This window comes from Notamacropus eugenii, chromosome 3, assembly GCF_028372415.1.
Source record: "Notamacropus eugenii isolate mMacEug1 chromosome 3, mMacEug1.pri_v2, whole genome shotgun sequence".
Lineage (NCBI taxonomy): Eukaryota > Metazoa > Chordata > Mammalia > Diprotodontia > Macropodidae > Notamacropus > Notamacropus eugenii.
The window spans coordinates 334,360,554-334,376,154 of record NC_092874.1 but is presented as its reverse complement, the minus strand read 5'-3'; the positions used below and the strand labels follow the sequence as shown (position 1 = coordinate 334,376,154).

At 40.2% G+C, this 15,601-nt stretch overlaps 1 protein-coding gene across 5 annotated transcripts in view; it reads left to right on the top strand.

Annotated features, from left to right (window-relative positions):
* The window catches only part of PEMT (phosphatidylethanolamine N-methyltransferase), a 185,071-nt gene that overhangs the window by 98,317 nt on the left and 71,153 nt on the right, over nt 1–15,601 (top strand). For all 5 annotated transcript variants that reach the window (XM_072597076.1, XM_072597072.1, XM_072597073.1 and 2 more), the window contains one exon: nt 7,512–7,627. In XM_072597076.1, coding sequence (XP_072453177.1) covers nt 7,512–7,627 — 116 coding nt within the window. The remainder of the gene's footprint in view (nt 1–7,511; nt 7,628–15,601) is intronic.

Sequence of the window (15,601 nt, the reverse complement as noted above, 5' to 3'; positions counted from 1 at the left end):
TTGGCAAGATCAGTATTCTAGTACTGCCTGCCCTGGAGGTTGGATTACCTGGCCACATCAGTAGGTATAATTCATCAGTTCACTATAATCTTCAGTAGGTCACGGCATACCATAAATTTTCTTCACCAGCCATAAAAGGGAGTTTGTACACTAGCTTCCTTCATCTCCATTAGTAGGAGATTTCTTTTACCCTTCTCCTCCCAGGAGCTGTTAGTATTTAATAATAACTACATGGGGAAATTCAGGCAACTTCAAGGGCTTCCACTTATTCCCACCCACAATAACCATCATAGAAGCCATTTTCCAGTCCAGGTACTGACTCCCAAGAACTCATACTTTCAATGCCAAAAATATACTTCCCCTGAAAAATCACCACAACTAAGACCCAAACAAGGGATCTTTCACCTACCTTCCTGTGAGCAAAAGTACCCCTTCCCTTGTTGGGTTTACTGTGCTCCCTATTCCCTGCAAATCCCCAGTTGAAGCTCAGGGGTTTTTTTTGGCAGGGGGAGGAGGTTGTATCCTTAAATGTTTGTTTGTTAATAACTGTTAAATTCACAATAACAAATAAAGGTTACTCTTCCTAAAGGTAGGAAGAGTCTGCTTTAACACTTTATTATATCACTACATAATGCCACCTTGTTCTTTTTGAGTAGGTCTTAAAAAACAGGAGCAGTGGAGGAATAACCAGATGGAATGGAGGTATGACCAGGAAGAGCAGAGTTTTCTTTGCATATCTTAATTTTGTTGACTCAGGAAGATCCTTGCTGCCCTAGTCTTGGATCTCTTGATACAAATTTTCTAACACCTAGGTCATTCTTCTTATCTACTCCATACTTTAAAAGCCATACCTCCTTCTTATGGAGGAGAGAATCATCACCCTCTGCCCATCTAACATTGTGGTCATCATGCCTACTCCCCATCTTCACTAGAACACTTCTTTTTATGGACATCTCTATTTGTCTGAACAGCTGCTAGGACTGAACCAATTTCCTATTCAAATTTCACCAGTTGTCCCATCTGTATAGTAGTCAGTAAAAATTCACTGCCCCATACCCCCATGGAGGACCTTATTCAGGTGAGGTCCTATTCCAAAGGCAGGACATAATTGCACCAGAAGCTTACTACTGGTCAGAAGGAATGGGAAGGGGAGGGGAGTCATAAGAAAGGAGTATAAATCCTGTTCTTCAAATCCATCTCTTTAAAAAAAATTTTGCCCTCTCCCTCCCTTGCTTGTTGTTTCAGGGCATGCTAGAAAGGGAATTCATCTTTATGGTCCAAGTATGCAGAATTCACTATTTCATCCACTTAAAAATTGACAAAAGGCAGACCCCCTCTTAAAAGCCTCCAGTTGATTCAGTTCCTTATACTAGAACAAATTTATCTCCTAGCTGTTCCAGCCAGGGGAATTCTGCCTCTAATCAACACCCATTAGACCACACCCTCAGTAGTTATTGTTTTAAGGATTCTTTGGCTTGCTGCTTAAATTTGTTTTACAGCTTGCCAATTCCTTAATGTTAAAAACCTGTCTTTTTCAGATTACTTACTTAATGTCACTCCACAAGAATTAGTTTGCAGGGTGGGGTAAGTAATAGAACAAGCCTGAGGCTCTTTTACCATCTGCTCTAATTCTCTTTAGGATTCCCCCAACTTTTATTTTCATGTTTTATAATCCTAATTTCTGCAGGGCTCAAGGCATTCTTATAAGAAACCTCCACAAGGAACTATGTTTCCAGCACATAGCCTCTTAGACCCTTCTTAAAGGGGCCAGCCTGGTGTGCTGCCAAAAGATCACCTTGTAAATACAGTATTCGGAGAAAAGAGGAGGGTCTGTGATGAAAAGGGAAGGAGGAAGGGGATCTAGCTTCAACCTGTTTACTCCTTCTCAACAGCAGCTCTCCAGCCCCCCACCTTGCTGTCCGCATGAAACTCCTATCACAGCTCCTGGGAGGCACTCTATTAAAATGTGCACCCTTTGCACCCAAGGACAATACTGTTGACTGTTCCACTATCCTAAGGATGGGCGGTTTGAATTGGTCTTCCATTCCTGAAGATGGGCTTTTACTGATATCTAAGTTAGTGCAAACTTGCCTGTTGCCCTAAATCTGCCTATCTCCAGGCCATACTATGCTTTACTGTCTTGCTGTCCGCCATGAGTACCATTTGGATACTTTCCCCAAACCACATATTTATTAGATGGCATAGTGGATTGAGCTCTGGGTTTGGAGTCAGGTTGACCTGAGTTCAAATGTGGCCTCAGTTTCCTCCACTAAGGTGGGAATAATAATAGCTTGTACCTCCCAGGGTTTTCATAAGGTTCAACTGAGATAATCAATAACCCATAAACATTTAATAATTAATAGAGAGAAGGTGCTAGAATTGAGGGGTTCAGGAAGGCTTCCTGAAGGTGGAATTTTAGCTAGAAAGGTCAATAGTTGAAATAGCTAGAGTGTTTCAGGAACAAGAAAACATTTGTAAAGTACTTAATTAACATAGTGCCAGGCACACAGTAGCCACTATATAAATGCTAGTCACTGTTGTTAATTATGGTTACCGATTCCTCAGAACACTGGCAGGCTTACCAGCCTACTAATAGATCAACAGGATGAAAGTCTCAGGCTACACCTCTCATTTCTCCCTGTTAAGCCAGGGGTACTTAATCACTTTTGTGGATTTCACCCCTTTGGCCATTTGGTGAAGCCCCTTTCTCAACACAATATTTTTAAATGCGTAAAATAAAATACATAGGAGTACAAAAGAAACTATAGGGAAATATAAATATTAAAATAAAAATTGTGATATAGTAATATTTGTGCTTTATTAATACACTAAGTAATGAGAAAAAACATTTAAAATGTAGACAAAGTAAAGTTAAATTTTATTTCTTGAAGTTATCAGTGTGAAAATTATTGTTGCTTAGCTTGAATAAGAACATTAAACTCCAGATGGTCTTTGATGTGGCCACAAACACGTCATATTTGATGTACAGTTGATTTGAATTTTCTGTTCTGATGGTTATAAGTGTTAAAAATTCCAATTTGCTAAAATGTTGTTGCATATGGAATCATAGTTTCTACAGCTCACTTTACAAGGGTTTCTCTCAAGGAGCACCAGAATTCTAAAAGACTTTTTGAGTTAAACTCCAGTTGTAGTAAGTTTTTGTTCTAACTTCAGTTAGAGGTTAGTGAAAAATAAATATGTAATTTTTCCCATTCAAGTTCTGTCCCTCTTTCCCTCCCCCCATCCGTTCAAGAGTTGGTGATCCCTTACCCCTTCCAAAAATAAAACCCAAAAAAGACCTGAGTTTAAATACAGCCTCCCCTCCAAAAAAAAAAAAAAAACCAAAAAGAGTTGTGGTACTAGGCTAAGATGTTGCTTTAAACTTTAGCTTTGATGCCCCTCACACCCCTAAGCCTGTTCCCACTGAAGAGATTTAGAGAAATAGGAGAGACTACCTTTCCCTTCCCCATATTATGTGACTCCTTGTCTGGAGTTCATTCAAGCATACTTCAAGGTGGCCAGAAGCATGCTACCCTGAAGGATCAACTGCCCAATTTAGGGGTGGATCCCTGGCAATAGAATATATTTTTGGGCCGCTTACTTCATGGAATTAATTATTGAATTCTCCAAAATGAACTAATAGCTTTTCCACCTAATTCACTTCGGGGAACACCCAACTTTAACTGAAATCTATACCCTGATAACTTTATCTTTGGAATTTAGACACAATCATACCTACAGCCCAAGTGAGAATGCCGTTGTTCTGTCATTTCAATCATGTCTGACTTCATGACCGCATTTGGGGTTTTCTTGGCAAAGATACTGGAGTGGTTTGCCATTTCCTTCTCCAGCTCATTTTACAGATGAGGGACCTGAGGCAGAGAAGGTGGCTTGCCTAGGGTCACACAACTAGGAAGTGTCTGAGGCTGGATTTGAATGCAGGAAGATGAGTCTTCCTGATTCCAGGCCTGTCACTCTATCCGCTGTGCACCTAGCTGTCCCACACATGCCATCATAGACTCCAAGTTTATAAAAAAAGTTTTGGCAATAGTCATTGTGGACTGAAACATTTTTGGTAGGGTTCATGGAGGAGGTGCGATTAGACCTGGACTTGATTAGGTAGGGTGGATGGGAAAGGACATTCCAGGTGAGATGAACAGTGTGGACAAAGTTCAAAAGTGGTGACTCACATGAGTTGTTTACGGACAGTTGAGATGTACCTAAATGGAGGGAGCATTCCCAGCGTTTCTGGGAAGAAAGAAATGATGTTGGACAGGTAAGTTTGGACCAGATTCAAGGTGTCTTTGCCCAAGGTTGTGCAGTTAGTATCAGAGCCAGCATTTAAACCTAGGTCCTTTGTTTCCAGAGTGCCAAGTCTGGAGTCAGGAAGACTCATCTTTCTGAGTTCAAATCCAGCCTCAGACACTTACTAGCTATGTGACCCTGGATAAATCACTTAACTTTGCATGCCTCAGTTCCTTTTCTGTAAATTGAGCTGGAGAAGGAAACAGCAAATCATTCCAGTAGCTTTGCCAAGAAAACCCTGAATGGGGTCACAAACAATTGGACACAACTGAAAACGACTCAACAGTCTGTTCTCAGTACTTTTTCTACTTCAGCCATATGAGGAAAAAAGATTTTTTTTTTTAAATTTTACCCTTTTCTCTAATCATAGCAGCTCAGAGCTGGCAGAAGGCCATCTAGTCCAATTCATATTTGAACCAAGATCCCTTTGTTTCCACTTTTGGATAGTTCTCTTTGGGAATTTTTCCTTCCATTGAGGTTTTGGGGTGGTATATCAGAGTTGTTTTAAGTTGAATCTCTTTGATTTATTAGTGAGATCCAACTTTTTTTCTACATTTGTCTAGTCAAATTTTCAGTACTTGTGCAGTTGATTCTTTGAACCAAAGTGTTCAAAGGCATTTATCCTTGTATCATCCCAGAGATGACCTCTGAGAGCCCCTACAACTCCAGGAGAGTATAATTTTACAAGTGAGGCAGCTGAGACTCAGACAGGTACACTGACCTGCAAGGTCATCCAGCTAGTTAGTGGGAGAGAGGGCTCAACTACAGGTCTCTTGATTTCTTTCCACTCATCTGTCGTTCTTTCCATTACCATGGTTTCCAAAGTTATTCAGACCTTCATATGATAATTGTTGTTGAGAAAATACATGATGACTAAATGCTCTCAGGAATTCAGTATTACTTTACAAATGAGTTTGCATTTTATAAATTTGAAAATAGTAATACATAGTTGTGAGATATCTATCACATTTAGTCTGTAGAAACTATTATTCAAAATTTAATAAAAATTCTGTGTGCCAGGCAGCCTGCTAGTCATTTGGAATACAGAGGCCAAAACAAAACAGCTGCTGCCTTCACGGAGCTTACATTCCATTGGAAAGGGAGGAAGGGAGGAAGTCTTTAAATACTATGTGCCAAGTGTGCTATGTACTTTTACAGATACTATGTCATCTGATCCTCACAACATCCCTGTGAAGGAGGTGCTATTACTACCCCCATTTTACATTTGAGGAAACTGAGACAAATGAAGCTTAAGTGATTTGCCCAGGGTTACACAGCTTATATAGGAGGCTAAATTTGAACTCAAGTCTTTCTGACTCCAGGCTCAGTATTCTATCCACTGCTCCACCAGCTTCATGGGGGAGGAAAGAAGAAGCAACATGCACACAGAGAAGTAGGTGGAAAGTAATTAGGGGATAGGCACTAACACCTGGTGGGGGTAGGCAGTAGCTTCATGTAGGCTGTAGCTCGAGGATACTTGAGCCAAACCTTGAAGGAAGGTAGAGAACTCAAGAAACAGAGATGAAGAAGGCATGCATTTCAGGCATGCAAAACAGACAGGGGAAGGCAGAGACAAGAGATGAAATGTCCTGTATGAGGAACATCGCATGGACCAGCCTGGCTAGAAGGTAGAGTAGATGGAGGGTAATATGCAATAAGCCTGAAAAGATTGGCACAAAACAGCTTTTGAAGGGTTTTAAATGTCCACCAGAGGAGTTTGGGTTTTATCATAGCTTCTTATCATAGGGGCTTCTTGAGCAACGAAATGTTCCTGTGCTTTAGGTACATCACTTATGGTGCCCGTGTGGAGGATAAATTTGAACGAAAGAGATCTGATGCAGAGAAGTTAATTAAGGGACAACTGCAATAATTCAGATGAGGAGTAATGAGGGTCATAGTAGTGGTAGTGTGAGTGGAGAGAAGGGATTGGAAGTGAAAAACCCTGGCAACTGATGATCTCAGGAATGATGAGAGTGAAAAGCTGAAGCGGATTCTCAAGGTTGCCAACATGGATGACTAGGAGGCTGGTGAGAGATAAGGAAGTTAGAAAGATGGATGAGTTTGAGAGGAAAATGAATTCTGTTTTGACTTTGTTGAATCTGAGATGTATATGTAACATGCAGTTCTTTAGAACGTCTTTGTGACTTTAGTATGAGAATAAAGCTGAGAGTTTCAATGATGTAAGGAAAAACTTAATTATTAGAGATATATGGAAGATGCTTCCTCAGGAATTACTAGGCTCTTCCTTCCTGGAGGTCTTTAGGTGGAGGCTGTATTGTTGGAGATCTTAAGAAAGGGATTCTTGATCAGATTTGGAGTTGGACCAGCTGACCTCTAAGTGTCTTCCAGCCCTGTGATTCTTTGTGACGAGCTCAAGGTCTTGTGGCTAGTAAGTCACAGAGCAAGAATTGGAATCTAGATCTGTTCAGAGCTCTTTCCCCGACACCAGCCTGAATGAATATAAAGTCTAAATTATAGAATATGCATTTTCAGTGTATTTTTTTTTTTTTTGCTTTTAAACACACATAGTAGTATGTGTCATCTAATGAAGGTCCTTAGCCTGTTCTAATAGATAAACAGGATTTGTAATTAGCATACTCATTTCTGGATGTAAATGGTGATTCTAAAGCACTTGGAAATAATTCACTCCACCTAAATAGCTTAATTATACCACCCACCACCACTCGATTACAACATTACTTAAGCTGTTAATTTATTTCGGAGATAGACCAACCCTTGCCCAAAAGACTATGCTTTTTTGCTTTCTTTTATCTGCAGTACATAACACTCATATTTGCAGTAGCAGCTGATGTCCTTTCTAATTTGCTCTAGTCTGGGAATACAGATAACTAAAGCTTCTAATATTGTCTATAAACTAAAAGTCAGTTGACTCTAAATGAAGACCTCTGAGTGAAAGGCATGAACTTTATCCCTGCTTGGCTGCTCCAAGGACTTTTTTTTGTTTCCTTTTCAGTCCTTGACTATGTTCTAGATAGTCGGTTCGTCATAGGGAAGTGTCCCCAGCCATACAACATCAACCTATGTTGCCAGAATAGAGATCTTTAAGTCATCTATTTTCATGAATAAATATGACATATTTGTTGATGTGAATGTATTTTTGCTAAAGTCACTAAACGTTCACACAAAATGGGTTGGCAGGATTTCCTAAAATATTTTCTCCTTTTCCTCTTCTTTCTCATATGTAGGTTGCAAGATGGGAATACAGAACACGCAAGCTGAGCCGGGCCTTTGGGTCTCCCTATGTTGCATGTTCCTGTCTGGGCATCATTGTCCTGCTGCTGAACTTCCTCAGGTCTCACTGGTAAGCCAATGACTTGTCTTTGAGCAGCCCTCTTTTGGAGACCATCCTATCCTATCCATCTCCCAGCATAGTACTTTCTGGCCCCTTTTTGTATTCCCTTCTCCTGCCTTTTTGATGTGTTTCAGCTTTTCCTCAAGGGTAATTCTTCCCAACTCCCCCAGTTGTTTCCTCCCCCCCCAAAAAACCCCACAAACAAACAAGTAAACCTGTTTTTAATTTAAATAGCAAAAAAAATAAAATAAAATTTAATGGTATAGTACCTGGAAGACTAATAGGGGATATATATTAAATAATAACTCACATTTAAGTAGTGCTTTAAGGTTTACAAAAATGCTCTCTTCACAATGAATCTGTTGGGTATCTAGAATATATTTGAACTGGAGATGGAGAATGTACTGGAATGGAGAATTTCATCACTCCATTTTACAGATGAGAAAACTGAGGCTCAGAGAGATTAAATTACACACTCCTGATTACATAACCAGCAAAAGTTCAAGGCAAGATTCAAATCTAGGTATTGTAGATTCTACTCGGGAGGTTCAAAATGTAGAAACATACAAATCTCAGTTTCTTTTATCTCTCTGCAAAATGTGTGTAACTGTAGTGATCTCTATCGCTAGACTAAGGAATAAGTAGGATGAGAATAGTGCTCTTGGAGAATCGAAGGTGCTAGGGGTCTTGATGTTGAGTTAGAAAGTGAGTGCCAGAACGACCTTGGTGACCAACCACCTAGTGCAGCTCAGGCCCCTTTGCTCCATGAGGAGGAAGCTAAGATCCAGGGAAAAGAGAAATTATCTTCCCAAAGGTCACCAGCTAGTTGGTAGCAGAGAATTTTGGTCTCTTTAGATCACAGTCTAATTTCTTCGTATCCTTCACATTTACTTCCCTGATTATGGTCTATGCTAATAGGGCCAGAGATAAATAGCATGAATAAACAAAATCCCTAGATGAAACAAAAACTTCATTCTGACCATTATTTTCATTCTGTCTCTCTGGCAGTCTCCAAGGATATACACTCTTAAAATCAAAGGAAAAACAGATAATCCACCCACTGACTAATCTTTTCTTTTGTGTCATCTTTCTTAAGAAACATCAGCTTTCTTACTGTATTTAGAGCTTCAGAAATCATTGTATATTCCATCCTTCTACTTCTAGCAACTTCTGCCCTCCAACCACCTCTGAAAGATGAACCAAAATAGTACCCCTCTGGAAACAGAAGGTGACCTGAACTTAACTCCCAGGTATATCAGATTTTCTGCATTACCTGGAGTGAATCTGTCCTTTGCAGCCTCCCTCCTCCTCTGGGCAGAATTTGTCTTTAGTAGCCCTTAGTTATGGTCTGTTCCTCTCTACTCCCACCCCAGGCATTCAGAACCCTTATTCCACCTACCCAGCACTGTACTTTCTCCATTAATTGAACCTGACCCATTTCCTCAAAGTCACAGAAGGTGACAGCTATGTAATTTGGTAACTGAATTCAGAGTAATTTACTCATTGGGACCAGTGGATTAATGTGTAATATACCCATTTACCAGGGAGGGCATAGTATCTTAACCCAAAGCAGAAGTAGTAGAATATTCAGGGTTGGTAGAGAGATATTTTCAGATATGGGTCTCTTGTAAACCTCTGCAATGTAGATGATCATTTGTTCTGCTTATGTGTAGAGCTAGTCCTGCCTATTTGGAGTTAAAGGTGGAGGCAAGACCTTGGGTGAAAAGAACTTAATGGTGTTCTAAATAGATATTGTTTCTATACTATTCAGGTTAGGCCAAAGGTACTTGCTCTTCTAATTTGGGCATCAAATAATTGATGTACTACTGACTACTTCATTAGTTTCTAATTCAGAGTTTGGTGGCTAGGGTCATGGGATAGGCTAAGAAATATGTTAGAGAAGATGAGAAGTTCTTTTATAAAAAAAAGAAGTTTTAGATTTAGGAAAAACCTTCTACATTAGCATTATCCCACAGAGGAATGAATGGACTACCTTAAGAACTTAACAGGCTTCCCCTCAGTAAAGAAATTTTAAAACAAAGGCTGGGTGGCTACTTCTGGCTATTTGTTTTAAGAAGCCCTGGGTTCCATCCACTCTTTACTCTCCCAGAAGCAGCTGAGGCTACAGCTGGAGCAGGTTCAGTGATGGCTGAAAATCTCAAGGACTTGAATTCCCATTACTGCCCACACAGAATGTACCTGCCCAGAGCTGTAGTTTTTTTTTTTTAACTTTTGCAGTTATTACGGTAATAAAATGTAAACATGCATGAGTAGGAAGAACAAAGTGTACTTCTGCCTTTTCAGGTTCCCTCAAAAATGAATATCTCAGGTCCTCTGAAGTTGCCAAGATCAGTGGTATAGTGTGACACCTGACAGTCTCACAAGACCCCCTTGTGAAAGCTGAGAATTCCACCACTGATGATCCTTTTCTTTGAGTAAAGCATTGCCCTTCCTCTGCTTTTTATTTTTAAAATGTAAATATTACTAGGAGGGTGTAATATTAAAACCCTAGCACTTTTTTCTGAATGAGGTTGTCAGAGCCTTTTGTCTTTAAGGAAGAGTTAGTCTTCTTGTGATCAGAACACAGAGCTGGGAGTTGGAGGGTCTGAGCTTTAGTCTCTTGTGTTCCACTAACTGTATGACCTTAGGAAGCTTATTTCCCCTCTCTGGCTCTCCTTACCTTTCTCTACAAAATAAAAGGTTTGAACTAGATAGTCTGAAAGGTCCCCTTCCAGCTTTACCACACATTTTAGTTTCACTGTTTTGCCTTGAGCTCCCTTCTCTGAGATTCCGGTTTCTTTCTCCTCATTTCTACCACTGCACGGTGTCTGAACATTTGAGGATTGTGCTGTGCCAAAAAAGTACAGAATGTTTCAAGAAATAGTTGCTCTTAACAGAGAAGATAAGCATTGAACTAGTCCTAATTTTAATTAAAGGTGTTCTCCTATTTCAATCTTTTTTTTTCTCTAGAAATGGAGTGAGTGAAGATGGATCTAGGGGGAAGGTTCCCTAGTGTCCAGATAAAATGAGAATGAATTCCCCTATGTGAGTCAGCCCTGTTAAGGGGGTCTTCAGCAGGACTGTTTTATTCAGTTATGTAATTACAGCTATCTTATGACCAAGGCATAACAATTATGTTAAAACAGGTGCTTATCACATAGTTTAAGGTGAATTCTTTCCATAGGCAACAACATTCTTTCATGTCCAAAGTGCTGTTACAGAGCGCAGTGTCACAGTGGGACTCGGTGCTGCCAGTGGGGGTGGGGATTAGGATCTGGTTTCCCTGAGCTCACCATGCTCTTTGCTGCCAAGAAAATGCAAATCTGAAAGTTCTCTTCTGTTCTGCCCTGATGTTGGTTTTAATAGATGACTCTGTGGCACTTATGTTCCTCCATATTGTGTCTGTGCTGGATGAAAATAGCTCACTTGTTAGAGAGTGAGAGAGAACACCTAAGTTGATTCTGAGTCACTTTGGGGTTTGTTTTGTTGTTATGTAGTATTTTATTTTTTCTAATTACATGTAAAGGCAATTTTCAATATTCATTTAAAAAAATTTTAAGTTCCAATTTTGTCCCTCCTTCTCTTCTCCCCTCCATCATAAGGTGGATAGATTACATATGTATAGTTATGGAAAACATTTCCACATTAGTCAAATTGTGAAAGAAGAAACATATCAAAAAGAATAAAGCACGAAAAAGGTAAAGTGAAAATCATATGCTTTGATCTGCATTCAGACTCCATAGTTCTTTCTCTGGATGTGGGTAGCATTTTCCATCTTGAGTCTTTCAGAATTGTCTTGGATCATTGTACTGCTGAGAAGTTATTCATAGTTCACCATCGCACAATGTTGCTGTTACTATGTACAATACTCTCCTGGTTCTGCTCACCTCACTTTGCATCAGTTCGTATAAGTCTTTCCTAGGTCACTTTGAAGATCACAAAGCAACTTTTTTGATATCTGTGACAGTATGTTTTGTTAAAATAGGGAAGAAAAACTGGAAAATGACAAAGTTGAAGGTAGAAGGGGCTCAGTGTCTTGTCATGGCCCCAGAAAGATATGTAAGAATGTTGGATTTAGTTAGAAGGGACCTTAGAGATCACTTAATCTGACCTCATTTCCATAAAATTCTATAAAAAGAAACAGAGACTTGGAAAGGGGAGATAACTTTCCCAAGGTCGCACAGAGTAAATAGCAGAGCCTGAATTCTTCACTAATTAGCTAATCAAATCCTACTTGCCCTTCAAGCCCCACCTCCTTCTGATTTACTTGTCTAGCCTCTGCAGGTCTGTGCCCTGAATGCTTATGGTATCAGTGGTTTCGACCACGTAATGTAAGATTTAGTCATGTAGTATTTTTTATGTTCCTAATTGTATTGGGTGCATTCATTTTGTCTTCCCAGTTAGGGCATAAGCTTTTTTAAGGCACAATAGATCTCTTCTGTATTGTCGAGGTTGAGAAAGCCTCCCTCACTGCCACAGTGCTGAAATTTGTACCATTAAAGATTAATATCCTTAGCTTTGGAAGGCTAAATTTGTGTCCCTTGTTAAAATATAGATGTTTCTTTGAGAAATATCTGTTGTGTTAAAAAAAAAAAAAGACACCAATAAAATGTTTGAAATACATACATATATACATACACACATACATACATGTATACAAAAATGTTCCTACATTTGTATAATACAGATGGCCCTGGAATCCTTTTAAGCCACTATCTGCTACTATCTTTACAGGATTCAATTTAGAGCTGTTCCCTGCTGGAACAGGCTATTATAGAACAGATTAGCAAGGGAGAAGAGTAATAAAAGGGGTGGAGAGAGCCCCAGAGACAAATTTTTCTAGATTCCTAAGTTTGCTAAGAGTTGAGACCAGGAGATAGATCAAACCAGTGACTTTCTTCCCCTCAATTCTCCTGCTGGTTTTGAATATGGGTAAGAGAGATTCTGAGCCTTCTTTCTTTGATTTAGGCTAGTTTTGGTTAGAGTTTCTCCCTAGGACCTTAGCTGGGTCTCCATGAATTAGTACTATTGGAAAACGGGCCCTGTGACCCATAGAAGCAGGGTAGTTTTGTTACTGTCATTATATTTAACATGCATTTCACACGATGAAAGTTAATCTTTTCATATAAAATCCTCATTTCTGTGCTTTATATATTGAAATTTTTGGATTTGTTCATGTTAATTTAGTAATGAAAAAGGCTAACTTGTTGTATTTTTTTTAAAAAAAAAAAAAAGGAAGAAAATGGAGCCAATATGCAGAGAAATCGTCAACCTCTTGCCTACTGGCCTGAAGCAAGTGCTAAATTGACCTGGGCAAGTTGGATACATGGTGGTGATAGCCCATAGCAGTAGAAGGGTGAGAGGGTCCAGTGCTGAGGGTCTGAGCCTCGTCTCCCTAGCCAAGTGCCTGTCAGAGGAATGACAAGAGGCACACAGAAGGTTTTGTGTTTATTGTTTCCCAGTCTTTGCAAACAACGCTTCAGGATGCCCTGAAGGAACACCTGGCACATCAAAATGCCTTAAGGTTTGTCCCTCCCTTTTGACAGTTTTTGACTAGAAGTGTGTGTGTGTGTGTGTGTGTGTGTGTGTGTGTGTGTGTGTGTGTGTGTGTGTTTGGTTGGTTGGTTGGTGTCCCTTGTTTTCGAGGAAGACCAAAATGACATCACCATAATAAAGTGAAGTTTCAGTGTGTCTGACTGACTGATCAGACCAATGTGAGCTCAGAATGCTCTACCACAGACCAGGCTCAGATAGTCCATATGAATATTTGGGGTGGATACCCCAAATCTGCGCATCCTACTTTTACTTTGTGCTGTCTCAATTCTGCTTTGCTCATAGAGCCCAGGACCCTTTCTGATGTGGGCACGCCGTGCTGAATGGTCCTATGCCAGCATCTCTCATGTTGCAAATCCAAAGTTCTATATATACACATACACATACATATAGATACATACAGATGCCTATATATGTAGGTAGATGATAACAAATATCCACATGTGTGTTTGTCCTTTGTTGCTGAAGACCATGCCATCAGAGAACTCATGACATGACTTGCACTTGACCTTGTTTTGAGTGAGGGAGGGCTATGTAGGTCACCAGCCTCACTTCTCCTCCAGAGCCATCTGATTCCAGTGACCAGATATTCATCAGGATGACTGAAGATGACCCAGGATGAGGCAATTGGGGTTAAGTGACTTGCCCAAGGTCACACAGCTAGTGAGTGTCAAGTATCTGAGCTGAGATTTGAACTCAGGTCCTCCTGACTCCTGCACTGGTGTTCTATCCACTGCACCACCTAGCTGCCCACAGGTATACACATAATAGAATCTTGAATAACCAATCAGTAAATCAACAAACATTTATTTAGTGCCTGCTAGGTGCCAGCCACTGTGCCAGGACCTGGGGATACAAATACAGAAACCCAGAACCTGACTCACTGACTTCATGAAGGGGGAACTTGAGCTGAGGACAGATGATAAGGCTTGGATAATGAAAGAAGAGAGAAGGGCATTCTATGGAAGGGGAATAGTTTCCACAAAGGAGTGAAGTTAGTTGGGAACATGTATAGTGGGCAACTTATCTGACTGGGGCAATTAAAGATAAGGTTGAGTAATTAGAATGGGGTCCTGAAATCCAGATTTGACCTGATACTATAGAACAGCAGTTTAAAGATTTTTATGCTGTGTTAAAAAGTAGAATGCTTTTAAAATATGAGTACCATTGAACCAGATGACTGTTGTAAATGCTTTTCTGTGTTATTCAGAGCTTCAGTCTTTTGGTTCAGCAGCCCTGGAGCACAGGGATTGGGCAGAGAATCAAGTATTTATATGATAACCTAGAAACCTGTGAATAATTTTTGCGAAGCAGAAAGCTCGGTGGATGAGAGTAAGCAGTGAAGAAACTGGTCAGATTGACTTTGTTGGAAGACAGTGGACTGGCAGAAAGCTTTGTATGTGACTCCGTTGTTATGAAACCTTATTTCCTGGATTGGCTGTTTCTAGTGCAATTGGCTTGTTTCTTTCTTCCCAGTCAGTCCTGTTTGTCCAATTACTCCGCAATCAAGTGCTGCTTTTTGAAGAGTCAACTGTGAGGAAATTGTAACAGCTTCCTTCCTTACCAATCCCACCATTTTGTATTATTGAACTCATCTTATATAACCTGACCATATTCCTGGCAGCCTACAAACTAAGTAGAACAAATGACCCCTCCATCTGCCCCTAAACTTCTCTTTTGCTTGCTTGCTATCACTGCCTTTCAAGTGAACAACTCCTAGGACTTTAGGAAGAAATTTGTTGTTGTTCATTTTCAGTCATGTCTGTGTGAACTCAGTTGGGGTTTTCTAGACAGAGATGCTAGAGTCGTTTGCCATTCCCTTCTCCAGCTCATTTTACAGATCAGGAAACTGAGGCAAGTAGGGTTAAGTGACTTGCTCAGGGTCACATACCTCATTAAGTCTCTGAGGCCAGATTTGGACAAAGGAAGTTGGGTCTTCCTGACTCCAGGCCCAGTGCTCTATCCACTGCACCAGCCAACTGCCTTCGTAAAGAAAAGAGGGACATACTAATTTGGGCAGAACTCAAAATTTCCAGTCTAGAGCTTTTCCAGTGCCATAAGATATTTCTGGCTTGTTTCTGAACAGGTGCCCTCTTTCCTAAACTGGTAGCTCAAATAATTGTCTGTTGCTGTGGTCACTGCCTACTCCCATCACTTTGTATGGTCAGAATGGGGCCCATGTGCCCAGGGCACAAGCTAGTAAGTGTCTGAGGCTAGATTTGAACTCAGATCTTTCTGAATCCAAGTCCAGTGCTCTATCACTGTGCTACCTAGCTGCCCACTGTGCTTAGATAGAAGCAAAAAGAAAGACAGCCCTTGCCCTCAAGGAACTTCTTCTAATTATTCTAATGAAGGAAGATAACACATAAAAGGGACCTGAAAAGGGAAATAGGAAAGAGAGTAGGGAGAGTTACATGTGCAGAGGTGGCA